Here is a 17,284-nt window from a genome sequence, read left to right on the forward strand (position 1 = left end):
GTGTTTCCCACACTGAAATGTACATGTTTTGTTTATATTACCTCCTCCACTGGAAAAATCTCAGATTAATTAACTGCCACATATGATACTCCAGGGATAATGTATTTTCCTATTTACTTTTGGAAGGGAAATATGTGATAAAAAGAGAATCCCAACTGCAGATAAAGTAAAAGACCTTAGAAATACCAGATTTAAAAGACACTGAAACAAAGAAGAGTCAACCTGGCACTCCTAGTCTGACTGTTACAGGGTGGTTTAACTCAGGGAGTTCTGAATATTTCTGGTGCTTCCTCAGTTGTAACAGCAATGCAAGGAAATTTATGTTCTTGAATTTCAGTTCTGTATCATGGCAAGTTACTCCTGATGGAGTCCTTATAGAAGCTTTAAAGAAAAGTTATCCTGTGATCATAGAGATGGAGCACTAATGAATTTAATTAGAATGCAGTGCATCAACCCTAGATTGAGACATAGCCCTACGTGATTAATTACCCTCTTTGAATGGCTACAGCAAAATAGAGGGGGCTATCAAGGCTGTGCTCTCATAGCTGTGTCCACCCACCTTCTCCACCTGCCTAAGAGGTGTTCTCCTTTCCTGCATGCTTGGCTACCACTGTCACAGCTGTGGGTGGTGCCAGTACCAGCTCAATAGACGATAATCTTAATTCATCATCTTCTCGATCAGCAATTACCCTTGCTCATTTCAAAATCAAGGTCAGTTTTATTCAGCATATTTATCTTCCAGAAAAGTGTCAGTGTTCCAAGTAGCATGAGTTATTCAGCATCAACTACTATTCAGTTATGTAAAAACTGGAATCTTATTTCCCAGCTAAGCTTATAATCATGTCCAATCAAACTAACTCAAAAATTATCTCAATTAATCCTTTAAAATGCATCAGCCAGTTCCCCAGTTCACACAGTTAATAATAGCATCAAAAAATGAGGTGAAAATGTATTTACTCGATTTTTTCTTTTCAGAACATCTTGAAAAGACATTTGACTACAAAGACAACTGAAACCTATTTGGAAAGCAGACTGCAGCTAAACCTACAGCTGCTTAAAGTTTATTTGCATTATCTTGAAAGCTGTCACTTTCTGTAATTCTAAGATGCCCCCAATGAGGGTTTAGCCATGAAATATTAGGGACCTGAACACACTGGCCATGTGCTCCTAAAACATTACAGCCAGCAAACTGTGTGCTGAAGGAACAGGTCTCAGCACGTCCCAGGCAGGCACCAAAATTTAAGTTTTTCAGTTATAAAATCTCCTCCATATCTTGTTGTTCCATAGCTTATTCCACCTCCTAGAGATGCACATTTGCTTTAAAGACATTTAGACTTGATGGTCTTTAAAGATCCTGTCCCACCCAAGCCATTTCATGGGAATTTGATGTTACAATAAGCACAGACTATGGACTTGAAGTTCCCAAAGGACCGAGTCTTGCACTGGTACGAACAACAGAAATTCCACAATAGTCTTCCAAGGGTTTCCACTACTGAACATGCCTGTGATGTGTGGCAGAGGCCTCCTCAGCAGCTCCTGACCTCACTCCTGACCTCACAGCACAGGCATTGCTGGGATGCAAATCATGCTCACACATTCTGTTACTTCTGATATCAGCATCTCCATGCCACTTATGATTCTTGGCTCTGAGGGTGCTGAGGCCCTGGCACAGGCTGCCAGAGAAGCTGTGGCTGCCCCATCCCTGGGAGTGTCCCAAGGCCACGTTGGATGGGGCTTGGAGCAACCTGGGATAGTGGAAGGTGTCCCTGCCTATGGTGGGGAGGAGTGGAACAAACAGACTTTTAAGTTTGCTTCCAACCCAAATCATTCTGTGATTCTAGGAAAAGTACTACTAAACATTACTGTGTCTCTCAGCAGCTGCCAAAAAGCTGCAAGCCATACCAGCCCCACTTCAGCTCTTCCATTTGTAACACTTCTAATGAGCAGATGGTTAATTTTTCTGAGCGGGGAATAAAAAACAAAACAACTTTTGTTGGTGCAAGTGTCTGGGAGTCCTTTAGGTTAAAAAAACCAGTTGTTTTGGAAATCTGCTTAAATTTTTGACTGCAAATTAACCTTCTCTATACTACTGGACAAATATTCATATCCTCCATTTGTTTTCAGGTAAAATAAAAACCTGCCAGCTATTGTTCAAGGTTTTTTTTAGCTATTTAGAAGTCGGGAAAATTTCAAGAGTAAAAAAATTTTATTGTATCTGCCTCCCCTGTATTCCCAGCAATAAAATTTTGGCACCTCCAGATCACAAACAGTATGTTTCTCCACCTTTAGTATTGCCACCCCACTAAAAAACAGTAGAAGAGGTTCCCACACAACTGTGAGTACCTCATGTTGAGAGCCAATTCCTCCAATACAGTCTCAGGCTGAACCTGAAGGCTACACAATATTGAAAGTGTAAATATTTGAACAATGCTACTGCTCACTTCAGAGGCCAAGGGACTGGGGCAACCCCAAAGTAAGGGAAATAACTAGGTAACAAGCTTTCTTCATGTTGTACTGTTAGAATTTGGGGGGGCTGTAGCAATATAGAGAGATTCGCATAGGTACCTAAAGCAAAACGTAAACACTACCTTCTTTACCACGATAGAAAGCAAAAAATTCAGTTAAATGTATACAAGAGCCCTTCAGAGGCCTCAGCATTTTAAAGAACAGTGAGCTCACTACATTTACCTTCCTGGCAAAACTGTCTTCAACTCAGATCAACAGAATAGAGCGTTGTAGATCTGCTACATTCAAGTTGCTTCTTTCTGTTCTACAGCGTGATTTTATAAAGCATGAATTCACAGAAGCTACAGTAAATTTTTAATTAGTGAAATACAGATGGTTATTTTCATACAAATTTTAAATTTTCCTGTTTTTATTAAGCACCAACCAAACCCAACACAATGTGCACTGCATTTACAAATGCATAAAAATATTTATAGTTCCAAATATAATTTATCACTGTACTTACTAGTACTGAGCACTCTAAATTACAAACAATAAAAATTACATTTCTGTGATTTTTTTTTTTTTTTTTTTTGTCTAGTATAAACACAATTTTGTGTGGGGACACAGAAGAAAAAAGAAGAAAAGCACTGGTATTTGGGAGGGGAAATTGTGTGAGAGCACGAGAGACAATGGACGTGTCTGAGCCAGGAGTGAGTTGCTGGTTTGGATCATTAACTAAGAGCTCGATGCTCGCTGCTGCTCCCTCTGCAGACTCCAGGATCAGTATCCTCACTCAGTGCAGCCTGAGTGTGAGATCAAGCAGAACAAATGTGGGAGGGCACAAAATCATACAGGCAACTGATTTCTTTTTTATTCGTTGGAACACTAATTTAGGCTCTTTAAAAAGCTACATTTACTATACACACTCCTCTTGTTCACATTCCTTTTCTGCTGCATTCCCTATTCTGTTACAGCTTTCCAAAGCCTCAGTAACTGTACCTTGCAATACCAAACACTTCCATCTGAGCTGAGTGCACATATTTTCTGCTTTAAGCCTAGGAGGGCTCAGTGCAGTAGCTGTCCTTTCCCAAACAGTCACAGAAGCCATTATTTCTAGGCACACTTTTCGAGTGCAACCACATCCAAGAAGCTGACATTTTTTATTTAGTACCCATGGGCTATAACCATGAAAAATTTACTCCCTGAAATACAGTTGCATGCATTTCCTATCCACCCTACTCATGATAAAAAGTAATTTCCTTGCACAGCCTGGTAACAATGGCAACTGAATGAGATGTATCACCATAAAATAAACATGAGCACATCACACAGCTGAATTCTCCGGAATGAGACTACTACTTTGTGTTCCCAGCGAAGATTTAAATGAGTGAGAGGCCTTGAAGCTTGACATGTATCTCTAAAAGCATGGGAGAGGATTCAGGGCAACTGCCATTAAAATTAATCATGATTAGTGATTACAAACCTCCAGTAACACTGTGGCTCGCTGCAGGAGAGCTATCAGGGCCAAAACAAGATGTCTAAGCAATGAAAACTAAAAGCTAATCAAGATTCTTACAGATATTCCTGTGTGATAACTGAGGGGGGTTAAAGGTTACACTGACAACAAAATCTGATATTAGATTGTTTTCCAGTTCCTACTCACCTGGTAAAGGAAAAGCAAAGGAGAACCATTATTTTGTATTTTGGACCAATGAAGAATGAATTACGATGCAAGAAAAAATAAAAATAAAATAAAAATAAGAAAATACGTCCAGAATTCCTATCCTGAGTTATCACAAAAGTCCAACAGCGTGAGGCAGGACCCAACCATGCTCTGCCCAACTCACGGGGGAGCTGTCCAGCAAACACAGAACTGAATGTTACCATGGTAACAGAAATAAAACCACGTTTTACCAGCTTTTTCACACATTTAGAAAAACTAGGAAACTGAATTCTACTAGATGGTATGGCTTCATAGGACAAATGGGCTCAGAAATTCAGTTCTTGAGAAGTCCATCAATGATAATGAAGATACAACAGTTCAGCTGTAACCCTGACAGAAAGACCTAGAATCTCTGACAGCTGTCTGACATGTTTGCTAGGAAAACAGTCCCCACAGATCCTGTTTCCTTAAACATCTCATACCCACCAGAGTTTAAACTCCACAGTGTGGCCCTTCAGTCTCAGCACAGCAATTCTCATGGAAGAAGAGCCGACACCTTCTATCAGCTGAAGGGAACAGAGCTCTCAAAGAGACAGAAGATGGCTATGTGTGATTCTATGCTTCTGTGATACATGGTTCCTAGAGCTTGTGAGGATGTGGGTTTATAAAATCACCTTTAATTATGTAAATTATTAATTATTCAATTATCATCGAATTATTTAATTATTTGTTTTGTATCATTCACATTCCCCTTTCTGCTATGTCTTGCACTGCTTTTTGTGCCTTATTTGTGAAGGACAAAAGCCTGCAAGCAGATGGCCACAAGGAGTAAAATACAGACCACCTAACCCATGGCAAAAATCAAACCTTCTTTTTCACCCTGAAAAAGGTTGGAAAATAATGCCTGAAGTACCCATTTAATACAGTGTTTCAAGAAAGTTTCTTTCCACTTCCCACAAGAGACAAGTTTTTATTAACAAATGTTTCATCAAAGTATACTCTCCCTTTGTTAGCATCCAGAATATCAAGGGCTTGGTATACATCTTTGAAGAAGTTCATTAAAAATGAATCATAAAACCATGAATTTAACACTTGTCTAAATAAAAAATTAATTTTCTGCTAGGGAAAGTGAGCACTGTATTAGTTCTAGCACAAGAAAAACTAAAGGAATAGTTTTCAGTTACAGACCTACCAAGCACATGGAACAGAACTTTGAGCAAGGCCCCTGACGAGACTAAAAAAAGCCATCAGATACACTGCCTAGGGAGAATAGTCTCAAATACTGGACACTAAGAAAAATGCCTTTATTATATCCTTTTTATATACATCCATATTCATATGATCTATTTTTTCTATGAGCTGGCTCCTCAAATGTTTTAGAATGAAAAAAGCAATAGAGGAATTTGCATACCATTGCCAACTTCTGGTAATGTCATCACAAATTACAGAAATAACTGCACTGAAGAGCATAAAAATTCTGTGTCTATGATCGACTTCTAAAAACTTCTAGAGAAATTCAGTTATTTGACTTCCAAGACAGAAACTTGACATTCCTGAGTGAAGGGAAGAAAGGAAGAGTTCAAAACTAACTTAAATCCAGAAAATAAAATTGAAACTAGTGTGTCTATTCACTATATCATAGAAATCACAGTATTGTTCAACCTTTCTCTTAAATTTCAGGGGTAATCTCTGTCAGTGGATAATAGCCAAACTATCAGTCATTTATTTCTATTGTTCCATATAATACAAAGGGCTTTATATTTTCCCTTTTGGAGCCAAAGAGAAACCACGTACAAAGATGCTTGTGGCAAGAGGAAAATGTCACCTGCTCTGTCCAGCAGTTCACACCTCAGTGCCCTCAGACACAAATGGAGCAGTGACTCAGAGAATGTGTTTATAGAAATAAAAATAATTGCCACAAATCTCTTCCCCCTTTGCATTAGTCTGAACTGTCATCATGCTCTTGTCTCAGAAAATGCCTCTGCTTAATGCAGCAATTATCCCTGTGCTGCATTTCCTACTTGGACACGATCACAGACACTTCACATGCGACTTGGCTGCAGGGAGCGAGATGGAATGACCTGAACAAACCCCTGTTGGCACTATAAAGCCAGGAAGATGGAATGTTAAGCCCTGGATGTATTTTCAGCTGTCAGGGAGCTCTCAGCAAGGCCCCTGCTAATTGCTTGGGTTTTTTTGCCCTTGGCACAGTGCAGCACACTGTGTAAATGGTATCCTTGAGTGCTTCCTACGGACTTGGTAGTCAAGGCAATTTCCAGCTTTCTCCATTTTTAGTATTTTCTCCTGTCGACTTGCTCTCACAAACTCTCCATTTAACTTAATTTCCTCAGAGACTGGTTGAGATTACAGGTCTGTGATGAGGATCCAGCATGTCCAGAAATGCCATGATGTATTGACCTGTATAACCAAACAAGAAATGCAGGTCTGTAAGAGAATTATTATCTATTACAGAGAAACCAGGTCCAGCATCCTTGAATCCCCTCAAATCCCCTCCTGCTCTTTATTGTCACTCAGCCACTGACGGGCAGCTCTCAAAGGAGAGGAGGACTTGATGCACTCCTCATAATTCACAACCTCTTAGGCAGTGCTGGTTAAATTCTAGTTCTTGGCCAACCAGAACTACAGCATAAATTCAGAGCTGGGACGAACCCAGGATGGCAAATCCTAATGAAAACAGGACTATTTGCTGCAGAACAAACCCAAAAACATCTGAGACATGGTTGTTGGCGATTTGATTAATTCAAACAGTAAATAATGTAATTGCAGCAAAAGGAAAAATAGATGGGGATAAGGGGCTTACAGACACTAGGGTAACAAAATTAGAGCAAACAATTAAAATGCAAAGAAACCCAAATGTGTACAGATAACATAAGTGTAGAGCAAACCACTCCAGAAAGCAGAGCACAGAACAGCTGCTCTCCTCCTGCTGCTGAGCATCAGTGACACTGCAGCCTCAGGAGCCGGATCTGCCAGCACTGCCACGCCAGCCATTCCTGCCTGATGTCAAACAAACACAAAGGGCAGTATGAACAGCACCGACTGTGGAAAGAAATTAACGAAATTCCACTTAAAAGTATCCAAAAAATGTGAATATCTGCATAGAGCTGAAATGAGATCCCAGGCCCTGCTGAACGCCTGAGCACAGAGCGCCCTCTCATGTGCTTCACTCATTTCTCCATGCATCACTCCATTTCTCCACACATCACTCCAATCCTGCACAATTCCAGAACTTCAGAATGAGTCACCACTATGGTAATATTAGCAAAGAAATTAATCTCCAAGATGAGGAAACTCAATCATTGTATGCTGATTAGAAACAAGGAATATATGTCTCATTCTTAAGAATAACAAAATCGAAGGAACAAACCACTGAAGAACTAAGAGCAGAAAAATCACCTGGCAACTAACTCCTCAAGGTTTGGGTAGGTGAGAAAAAGAGGTAACAACACATGCTAAGGTTTTAGTCTAAAAATGTGGGGTATAAAATCCAGTATTATGTAAATAAATAAACACAGTCCAAATGTCTTAAAATGCCATCCAGTGGTAATGTGCTTGAATCTCAATGAGCAGGTAACAAGATACTTTTTCTTAATTATCACTCTTGCAGAACAATCCTCACTTCTGCATCAGAATTATTTCTTCACTTGTGCTTTGGATATTCAGATATATGAGGAATAAAAACCACTGTACCATTCCTGCCTAGTAATATAACTAGTTCCAGTGGCAAGAGAACTGTGGGGTAAAAAACTAGCACCTTCCAGGAGAGAAATTTACATTACAGCATTTAGACTAAGTAGAATAACTGCCATCAATTCCATGAAAAAGAATTTTAAGTTGCTTTATTCCATATACAAAAGGGTTCCAGAAAACAAAAGAAGGAATAATGAAACACTACAGTAAATGCTTAGAAACTTAGCGTTGATTTGTTGCATGCTGAGACTGAAGTACCTCTTCTTTTCCAGTTCTAAGGCAGAAGCCGATTTCTTAGAAAGAAGCAATTTTTCCTGTGTATTTGTCTAAGACAACCATTACATGTATATGTATTTTTTTTAGGATGACATAATTATGGTGTCATCCATCCACCATGTCCCCGTCTCCCATGCTCATGTTGCACTGCTACTGCTCTGTAATTTTAAGAATTTAGGGAAAGGAAAACCTATACAACTTATCTGCACAGCAGTTTTTCCCCAGAAATGCCATAACCATCACTTCTGGTGCAGAGAATACCTCTTCAGTGAACTTGACTGTTGGGAAAAACATTAACTCCATAAAGCTGTCAAAATACTACATGATGCTCATTATTTAAATATCTAATTGGGAAAAAAAAAAAAAAAAGGGAGGAAGCAGAAAACTTTTTGGTGAGGGTGGTCAAACACAGAAACATGTTGCCCAGAGAGGCTGTGGAGTTTCCACCCTTGGAGATATTCAAAACCCAACTAGACAGTATCATGGACAACCTGCTCCAGCTGACCCTGCATTCATCTCCAGGGGTCCCAGCCAACTTCAACCATGCTTCAATTTTGCAACATGAAAAGACAGAAAGAAATGCACAAATCTCATGATAACGTAACACAGCAAGTTCTAGCAAAGTGAAAAAAGTCTGTTAAATGGTTTTATGTCTGAAAAACTGGAATGCAACTTTCTGCAAATTAAAGACAGATTGTAAGCTGAAGGACAGGACTGGAAAGTTCCTTGCTCATCAAATTAAAAACAAGAGGTCTATTCATGAAAAAAGTTATGTGGTCAAGTCACATTCTTTGCTCAGAAGTTTTACATGCGACCCACGGTCGGCACTCTACTCGCCACTCATGGAGAAGCTCTGAGGTGGTTAGGGATTGCTAGAGCACATGAAGGTACATTTCTAAAGATGGGCAAGCAGTCAGGAGAAGTGCAAGAGGACATGCAAGTGTCCCTTTTTCTTGTAAAAGTCCTAGTCACATCACCGACAGCTGGAGTCACTTAATAAAATACCAGTGCAAGCTATTCTGCCAAATTCCCCTAGAGTGAGAGGACAGCACCTAAACCCCTCTTGCACTGCAAACATCCAAAGGCTTCATGGCTCACAATGCCCCTTTCTTTCTGCTCTTCCATAGCTCTTCTCCACTGCAGATGCAAAGCCACATTTTTAAATTGAGACAATTAATTTTATATTAGGAAAGACAAAGACCATAAGAGAAACGTGTGCCTGATGAAAAGTGCTGTAATTCTTCCTAGTTACTTCTGGATTACATGTGCACAGGGCATTCCTTTTGCATCAATGACATTCTCCAGACTGTTCAATTTTTTCTCTAAAAGGTGTTTCAGCTCTAAAAAAGGTTGATACAATAATGTGGTCCTGTTTTAAGAAATAACATTTTTCCCTGCCTAGTGGCTTGAACAGCTGCAATAATCAGAGATCAGTACTGAACCCTGATCTTCAAATCTGTTTGCCAGCTTGGCCCCCTCTCCTTCAGCAACCCACTGTGCTTTTCAGGGAATGCTGCTCCTCAAACACCAGTCCTGGGGGCTTCAAACAGCACAGTGTCACTAAATGGTACAGTCAGCACCCTTCTACTCACACAGGACAAAGAAATCAAATAAAATCAAGGTACCCCTCAGAGTGCTGAAAACATCCATCTTTGTGATTCTTGCTTCCATTTATCTTAGGCTGTGAATGTTCCTGTTAGCCAAATGTATTCAAGTCTGACAGTCATTTCATCTCCTGTTAATGAACAACTTTTCTGCTGAGAAATTAAGAGAATGAATCAATGCCAAAACCCAGTTAATTGTTCAGTAGCAGGAGGCTGTTTGTACATTTTGTTAGCTGTTGCAGCACTACGCCAGCACTCAACTGGTAGTGAAATCTATATTTTAGCATAGAATTAAGTCAAAATTCAAATCATTTAATCCACAGCATATTTTTCCTAAAATGTGAGGATTTAAAAATATCTCAAAATCAGCAAGAACTAAGGAGAGACTGTTCAGGTGTCAGAGTCACATAATATATATACCTCCATTTTCATGTACCATGCCTAAGGCTGCACAGCTGTGAAGAGAAATAGAATAAAAATTTTCTAGAGCATGATCAACAGCAAAACAAAGAAAACTTCAGTGAGAAATCAAAGAACAAAATGAGCCTGATCTGATTTGCCTCTTGGATATTACCAAAATGCAGTTTAATTCCTGAAACATCCTGTTATCTTTGCATTTCTCAGTGATACGTACACAAAATATTTTTCAAGTAGCAGAACTCACAAGGCAGCCCTCTCAGATGAAGCCCATGAACAGGTTTATGTGCTGTTGTAATAAACATGTTTCAGCTACACACAATAAGTTATTTGGGTCTGTAAAAGATCTGACGTTTCTCTCTGCGACCACTTTCTCATTGTTCATGCCTTGAGCTGCACAGATAAGCATATGCATTTGTATAAACATACTTGTTCATTACCCCACATTAATTAATGCTGTAAAGAAAGATTTTGGGGTGGGGATGTTAAGAGCATGACTTTCAGCCACAGATTGTATTGAACAGATGTTAAGAAGCATTAAGTGGAGTAGGAGCAAAAAATAAGAATTAACAAACTGCACACCCAAGAAATGTAGTTTGTACCCAAAGAAGGAAAAGAAATACAGAAATTTACATGTAATAGTTCAAATCTCAAAAAAAAACTGCACTGAAATTAATTTTTCAACTTCCTAAGTGAAAGGAAGTCAGGTTCCATATTTAAAACTCGGGCCTTTCAAACCAAATACCAGTTGTCCCTGCTAAGCTCCCTCTCCTGGCTAATTAATAAACTCACTTAGATTTTGTATGCAGAAGCTTCAATCTTCCCATTCTGTTCTATCAATAAAAATCAAATATTTTTTTAAAAATTGGCGAAGAAACTTTGATATTGAATTGAAATATACAACTTAAGTTTTCAACTTCAGACAGAGCCCTCCTGTTGTCTCAGGCTGACAAGTTACACACACACGAGGAAATAAATATCCCTGTACTGTGTAAGGACACTCTGCAAACTGAGCCTCACTGACACTCGACCATCTGCACCTCTTTTAAGCTTCTAAACACCATTTTCATTTGCCTATTTTCTGGTATCAGACACTCTTGAAATACCTGTGTTCAAAACATAGCAGACTAGTTAATTAGTCCCCCAAAGTACAATTTTCCTTGTTCTAGCTAAAATTAGGATTAAATATGTAATAAAAATACAAATACACCTCTTAGAAATTGTAAATGTTGATAATGAGGAAAACTGAATCACAGAATCACAGAATAAACTAGGTTGGAAAAGACTTTTGAGATCATTGAGTCCAACCTGTGACCTAACATTACCTTACCAGCCAAACCATGGCACTGAGTGCCCAATCAAGTCTTTTTTTGAATACCTCCAGGGACAGTGACTCAACCACCTCCCTGGGCAGCCCATTCCAATGCTGAACCACTCTTTTTGTGAAGAATTTTCTTCTACTATCTAGCCTAAGCTAGAAGCAACCAGTCCTCACCAAACTAACACAAACTCAGGACACAGAACGAAGACACAGTGGCAGTGAATGGCCTCAGTGTCTCAAGCCAACAGCCACCCTCATTGTGGAGCTGCCAAATCAGTAACAGAGTCTGGTAAAATTTTTCATTCTCTTCTAAAATCCAAGTCATTGCAGATGATTTGTGGAAACAAGAATTCAAAGTGAAAGGGAAGCACTATGTATAGAAGGGTGTGAAAATCACAGCTCCACTGAAATGAACATGCAGAGGATAAAAAAATAATTCATTCAGCTGTGGGTTTTCATTATCTCAGTTACTGTAGTAGCATCATGGCTTCTTTCTAAAAGCCAAGCCACGCTCCCAACTGAGCCATTTTTATGAGCCTTCCATCACAACTGTGCCAATGAAGGCAGGCAACACAGTCAAACTCCAACCTCTACAAATTATTTCTGCTCAACACCTTTTTGACCTTCAATCCAGCTAATGAAAGGCCTTGGAGGGAAACTCATTTCATGTTCATATTTGCTACTGTACCTTCAGCCCAAGTGAAATCAAAAATCTGTTTCTACATACAAAGTCTTAAAAGAACCATGACAACAAAAGATTGCCCAGACACAGCCTCTGAAGCAAAATGCTGAGGGATGATCTGAAAAAAACCCCGGCACTGAATCTTTAAAGTTAAAAAACAGAGACAAGGTTCCAAATGGGATTATGAGGGTTTGGGAGAAAAGAGGGAAGTGTGTGGTGCACTGACAAACTAAAGATACCACTGTGAAAAGATAAAAGGGAAGATACAACCAGTGACTGTGGTTGAGCTTTATTCAGGACAGGATGCCTGCAAAATCTATGTTGACTCTTCCACTGCCAACTGATAGTAACTTTTGAAGTATATAAACATTTTGTATCATACAGAAAGATATCCTTTACACACTGAGGGAATAAAACAAGAACAGATGCTATGTCATCACAGCAACATCACTGAAGACTTCCAGTACTTTTTCCACCAATGAAGCTCAAAATGTTCTCTAGAAGTGGCTCCTGACTTTTTGTAAAACAAGAATAAATAAAGAAACAGAGTTTGCTCAAGGTCAGGTGGACATGTAATAGCACCACTAGAATTGAAACAGAGTTACATCATGTTTTTAAACTCATTGATACAGTGTACCCGAAAAAGTCTCTTTTTTAATTACAAAGAATGTTTTGGGGTTTTTTTAATATTTCACCTGAGTACTGCATCAATACATAAGTCTATTATCTCTGTATTTAACTGATTGTTAGTAATGCCTTCCTTTAACACAGATACCGTTTTTAAGCTGATAAATCTTTTCCATCTTATCTTCTATTTTGATCCATAAGTCTTTTCCACTGATCATTTCAAAGGTAGTTATACTTCTGTGACTGGCATTTTGAAAGTATTCTTCTATGAAACCTTTTCACAAGTTTTCATCTAAGTCAGCTCTGTAGTAAATCTCTACCAGACTTCTTAGAACCAGGATACAAAAGTGAGCACAGGCACCCTGGCTTTTACAGTCCTTGGCTGCCTGCAGCCAACCAACCTGCATAGCTAAAGTTAATCGACAGAAATGAAATTTTCAACTTTTAAACAAGAGTCCTTGATACAAAATCTTCTATGACATTCAATAATACAAACCAGTTCATGACCAAAGAAACACCCACAAAAAAACCCTATGCAACAACAACACAACTTAGAAGTTTACAAATCATCTCCCTGACAAAGCAGGAGTTTCTCTAATGTGGACTAATGCCAGTCTTAAGGAAGCATATGAAAAAGCTTTTCTAGAGGTTAATAAACAACTGCAAATCAAAATGCAAGACTTTGAGTGATCTGCTTTGAAATAAAAGAAAACTTAACTTCAATAGTTTGGAGCCCAGCTGGGCAGAGCACCATGCTTGCCACCTGCTCTAATTTCTGAGGAGAGGAACCTGGGTGATGAGTCTGCTCTTAAACTGCACCTTTAGCTAAAGTGGCTCTTAGGGATGCATGAGGGATTGACAGGAGAAATGGAATATGGGGCAGATGCTGTTAAAATCAATTAGCACGCAAAGGGCTGGCCCCGGACTAGCCAAGGCGAGGCAGCTCCTGGAGCAATCAATGGCAGCTGGTGGGAAGCAAGCCCAGGAGGAAGAGGCAACCAACATCATTTACTCTTTACAAATATTTCCTTACGTAGTCAGGTCTTACTGAGAATGCCAAGATACACATTTCTTCAAATGTTTGTCCAAAATATACTACACACAAACACTCTTTGAACACTATTTTGAAAGGCCTTATCGCTCTAATACACTAGCAAGAATCTCTATGCTACCTCTCAAACTTTTGGAACCACATGTTCCTGGATGCTGATGAATGCTGACTACATTATACATTAAAACAGATGTCTGGTCTTCACAACCCAGGAACCATGCTGTGTTAAAACAGTAAAATAGTAGCCTACTCCCATTGGGGAACAGTATGCTTACACAGAAAACTGTTTAATACTCAACAGGTAATTCAAGTCAAACAACTTTTAAACAGAAAATATATTATTATCTGGAGCTTTTAGCAAAACCAGACTTTAGTATAGAAATATATGCACTCGTTGACACTGGGTGTTACACATGTAACCAATAATCCCCCAGGAGTTACTCCTTCCCCAGAAGACAAATACACTTCCTTACCTTCGGCCATTTGGGATTGAGGAGCCGTGCTTTGATGGCATCATCCAAGGCCTTGTCATACTGGTGGATTTTCATGTAGGCTGCAGAGCGGTTGCTGTAGAGAATGCAGTTCTGAGGGTCGACCCCCAAGGCCTCGTTGTACAGCACGATTGCGGTGTGGAAATCGCCGTCATGGCAAGCCTGGTTGCTCTGGCGAACTTTCTCAACAAATTCAGCTTTGCTCAACATGGGGCTGTCAGGACTTTTTCTTCTGAAAGATTTTGATCCACAGAAAGAAATCTGGGAAGGAGAAAGGGAGAAATTATATGTTCGTGTTAAGAAATGCTACTCAAAAAAGGAAGAAAAGACATCAGACTATTAGAAACTCTACAGCAGAAACTAAAGCCACCAGCATCACTGCAAAACAAATTATGAATTCAGAACCAGATTCTTTAAAAAGTAAATTGTTTATCTATTGATTCCCTTTTTGAGGGTAACAGAAAGAGTCTTGCAAAACATATCATTCCCTATGAATGATGTCTTCTAGACACAAGAGCAGTTGCAGTCTGTTTACATATGCTGCACTCCACCCACTTAGAAATGTTTTCCTCCTCAGCCACACTATTTGATTCTACAGCACTAAGCAGAGTTACCAGGTAGAGAACAGGTGGCAGCTGTGAATATGAAGATGATGCTGGTACATCTGAAGTTTGATATGCAGATCACACAGAAGCACAGGCATACACGGACAATGGAAAAATGTGTAAGATCTCTTCAAACAAAAGAACCTGCACCACAACCTCTGCTCACAAACCTCTACATCCAGCTACATGCAGCTGCAAATTGTTCATAATTGGGAAGAGAACGATGAGTCTTTAGAACCACTCACAGAAATAAGTGGGACATATAATTTATCTTAACAACAGAACAGTCATCCTTGGCAGAGCCACCCTCCCACATCAATAACTTCAGGTAATACAAAATAACAAAAAAAAAAGATTTAAGCCTTCTAATTGTAAGGCATTATTTAAAGTGAGCCTAGCTCCATTGACTCTGGAATCTTCTCCTTATTTAACTTTCTACATTGCACATTTTCCACAACCAGTCCTTTGTAGCCAGTAACTGTTTCTGTCATGCAAACCTTACTCTCTCCCAAGGATACTCAAGAACTCAGCAGGAACATCTTAGTCCAGCTCTGATCACAAGGCAGTTGGGAATTGTGCAGTAATAGTATTTGGCAACAGGCAACACAACACATATGGTAACATAAAAAGTACTTGAAAATATTCATTAAAGGTTTAGACTACTATAATTAAGATTGGTGTCATCTAGTTTTAGTCCTGCAGACTGAAAAAGTTTAAGAATATCACATATTGTTACCACAACACAACAACCACAGGGCTTAAATACATTACCAGAGCCAGCTGGGGCATATTTTTAAAGGTGGAAAGGGAAGCAAGCTGCAAACTGACATCCTGTCACAAGAATCAACTGGTCTATAGACTTTTCTATTTTTTTCTTCCTTAAGTCAAACAACAACAATAGAAAAGCATCAAGTTAGAAACTACTGATTTCTTATTTTTCTTATTATATCCATTTTTTTCTGACGGTGTTTGGTGTTTGTCCAAACTTTTCTTAAACTTCTCTACTGAGGGAGATTCCATGCTTTGCTCAGGCAATCTCCTTACACTGCTTCAGGATTTTCACCATTAAAATATTTTCCCTAATATCCAAATCTCCTTTGTGTCAGTAAATGTACTGTTTCTTGTCCTGTAGTAGACTAAGCTATAGTCTATTGCAGACTGAACCAAAACCTTTTTTCCTTCCATCTGTGTGGTTGCTTTTTCTATAGTATTCTTGCTAATCCTAGCACTGAACACATTGCTGCATTCGAGCAGTGCAATAAGTCACACATCTGTGAGCATCCAACAATAAACTTCATCACATGGACCGTTTGTTGTGACCTGAGGGCAAGAACTGAATATGAAGATTCAGCAGCTATTGCATGGGCACGTGTTCAAACACAAAGATGAGGAAACCCTGAGAAAGATAATTAGTCACCAGAAGGCTTGAAGGGACTGCAGGAAATGGGGCTGGTGAGTGTGCAGGTGCCAGGGGCAGCACTTTCTTCATGTGTCTTTCAAGGTGGCTGCTGTCTCCCTCCCTGTGTATTTCCTGGTCATTGACCTGCATCAGGAACAATGAAAAATACCAAATGTCGTATAGTTCCCATGCTTTTATCACATTCAGAGTGAATGACTGCAGCTTCCACGAGCAGTACCACAACTAGCCATGAACTGAAGTTATTCAGAAGATAAATATTTCAAGAAATAGATTCCTCACCAGCTGTGGCCGTAACTGCCTCCAGTGGGAGGCCTGGCCTGGTGTGAAGGCACAGCCAGCCCTGCCCCGGAGAGCTCAGGGGCAGCAGTGGCATCTCACCCACCCCCTCTGCCTGACCACAGGGACTGTGCTGCTCAGCCTCACTGGAGCTGCTTGCCCAGGACCACCACGAGCTACTGAGCCCTCAGAAGTGGGGCCTCTGCAAGGGCACAACACACCCAGCACAACCTCAAGGAGCACCAGCGAGACAAGTCCAACAACAGCTGTCTTTTCTGGCAGTTTATTATGCACAAACAAATGAACACACAAAGCTGTTAATGATCCTTCCAGAATCATACTGTGAGTCTGTAACAACAAGGAGAATCCATGAGGAGACATCCTCTCGGTCCAAGTGAAGTGGTTTCTGCCTCTAATATCCTGTGACGCTAAATAATCTCATGAAAAAAAGGAAACTATGATGGTAATTTGTGGAATATGTTACTATTTAATTCCTGCTATCATGAGAACTACGTAAGGCAGTAAAACATCATGAGGTAAAAGAAAAAACCCTAGAACAGTAAAACTGAGTCACTCTGGCACTCAAACCACAAATAAAAAAAGATTATGATTATGGTACCAACTCACAAAAAGTACTCATTAGAAAGTCATCCCCACTCTCCAGTGACCACTGCTCTTCTCCTGTTAATACA

At 39.6% G+C, this 17,284-nt stretch overlaps 1 protein-coding gene across 1 annotated transcript in view; it reads right to left on the bottom strand.

The window, feature by feature from the left end:
- TTC28 (tetratricopeptide repeat domain 28) overlaps positions 1-17,284 on the bottom strand; it is a 115,515-nt gene that overhangs the window by 95,129 nt on the left and 3,102 nt on the right. Inside the window, exon 2 of the mRNA XM_069031296.1 lies at positions 14,274-14,552. Within this exon, the coding sequence (XP_068887397.1) occupies positions 14,274-14,552 (279 nt within the window). The remainder of the gene's footprint in view (positions 1-14,273; positions 14,553-17,284) is intronic.

The sequence above is a fragment of the Aphelocoma coerulescens genome, chromosome 15 (genome assembly GCF_041296385.1).
Source record: "Aphelocoma coerulescens isolate FSJ_1873_10779 chromosome 15, UR_Acoe_1.0, whole genome shotgun sequence".
In the NCBI taxonomy this organism is placed as follows: Eukaryota; Metazoa; Chordata; class Aves; order Passeriformes; family Corvidae; genus Aphelocoma; species Aphelocoma coerulescens.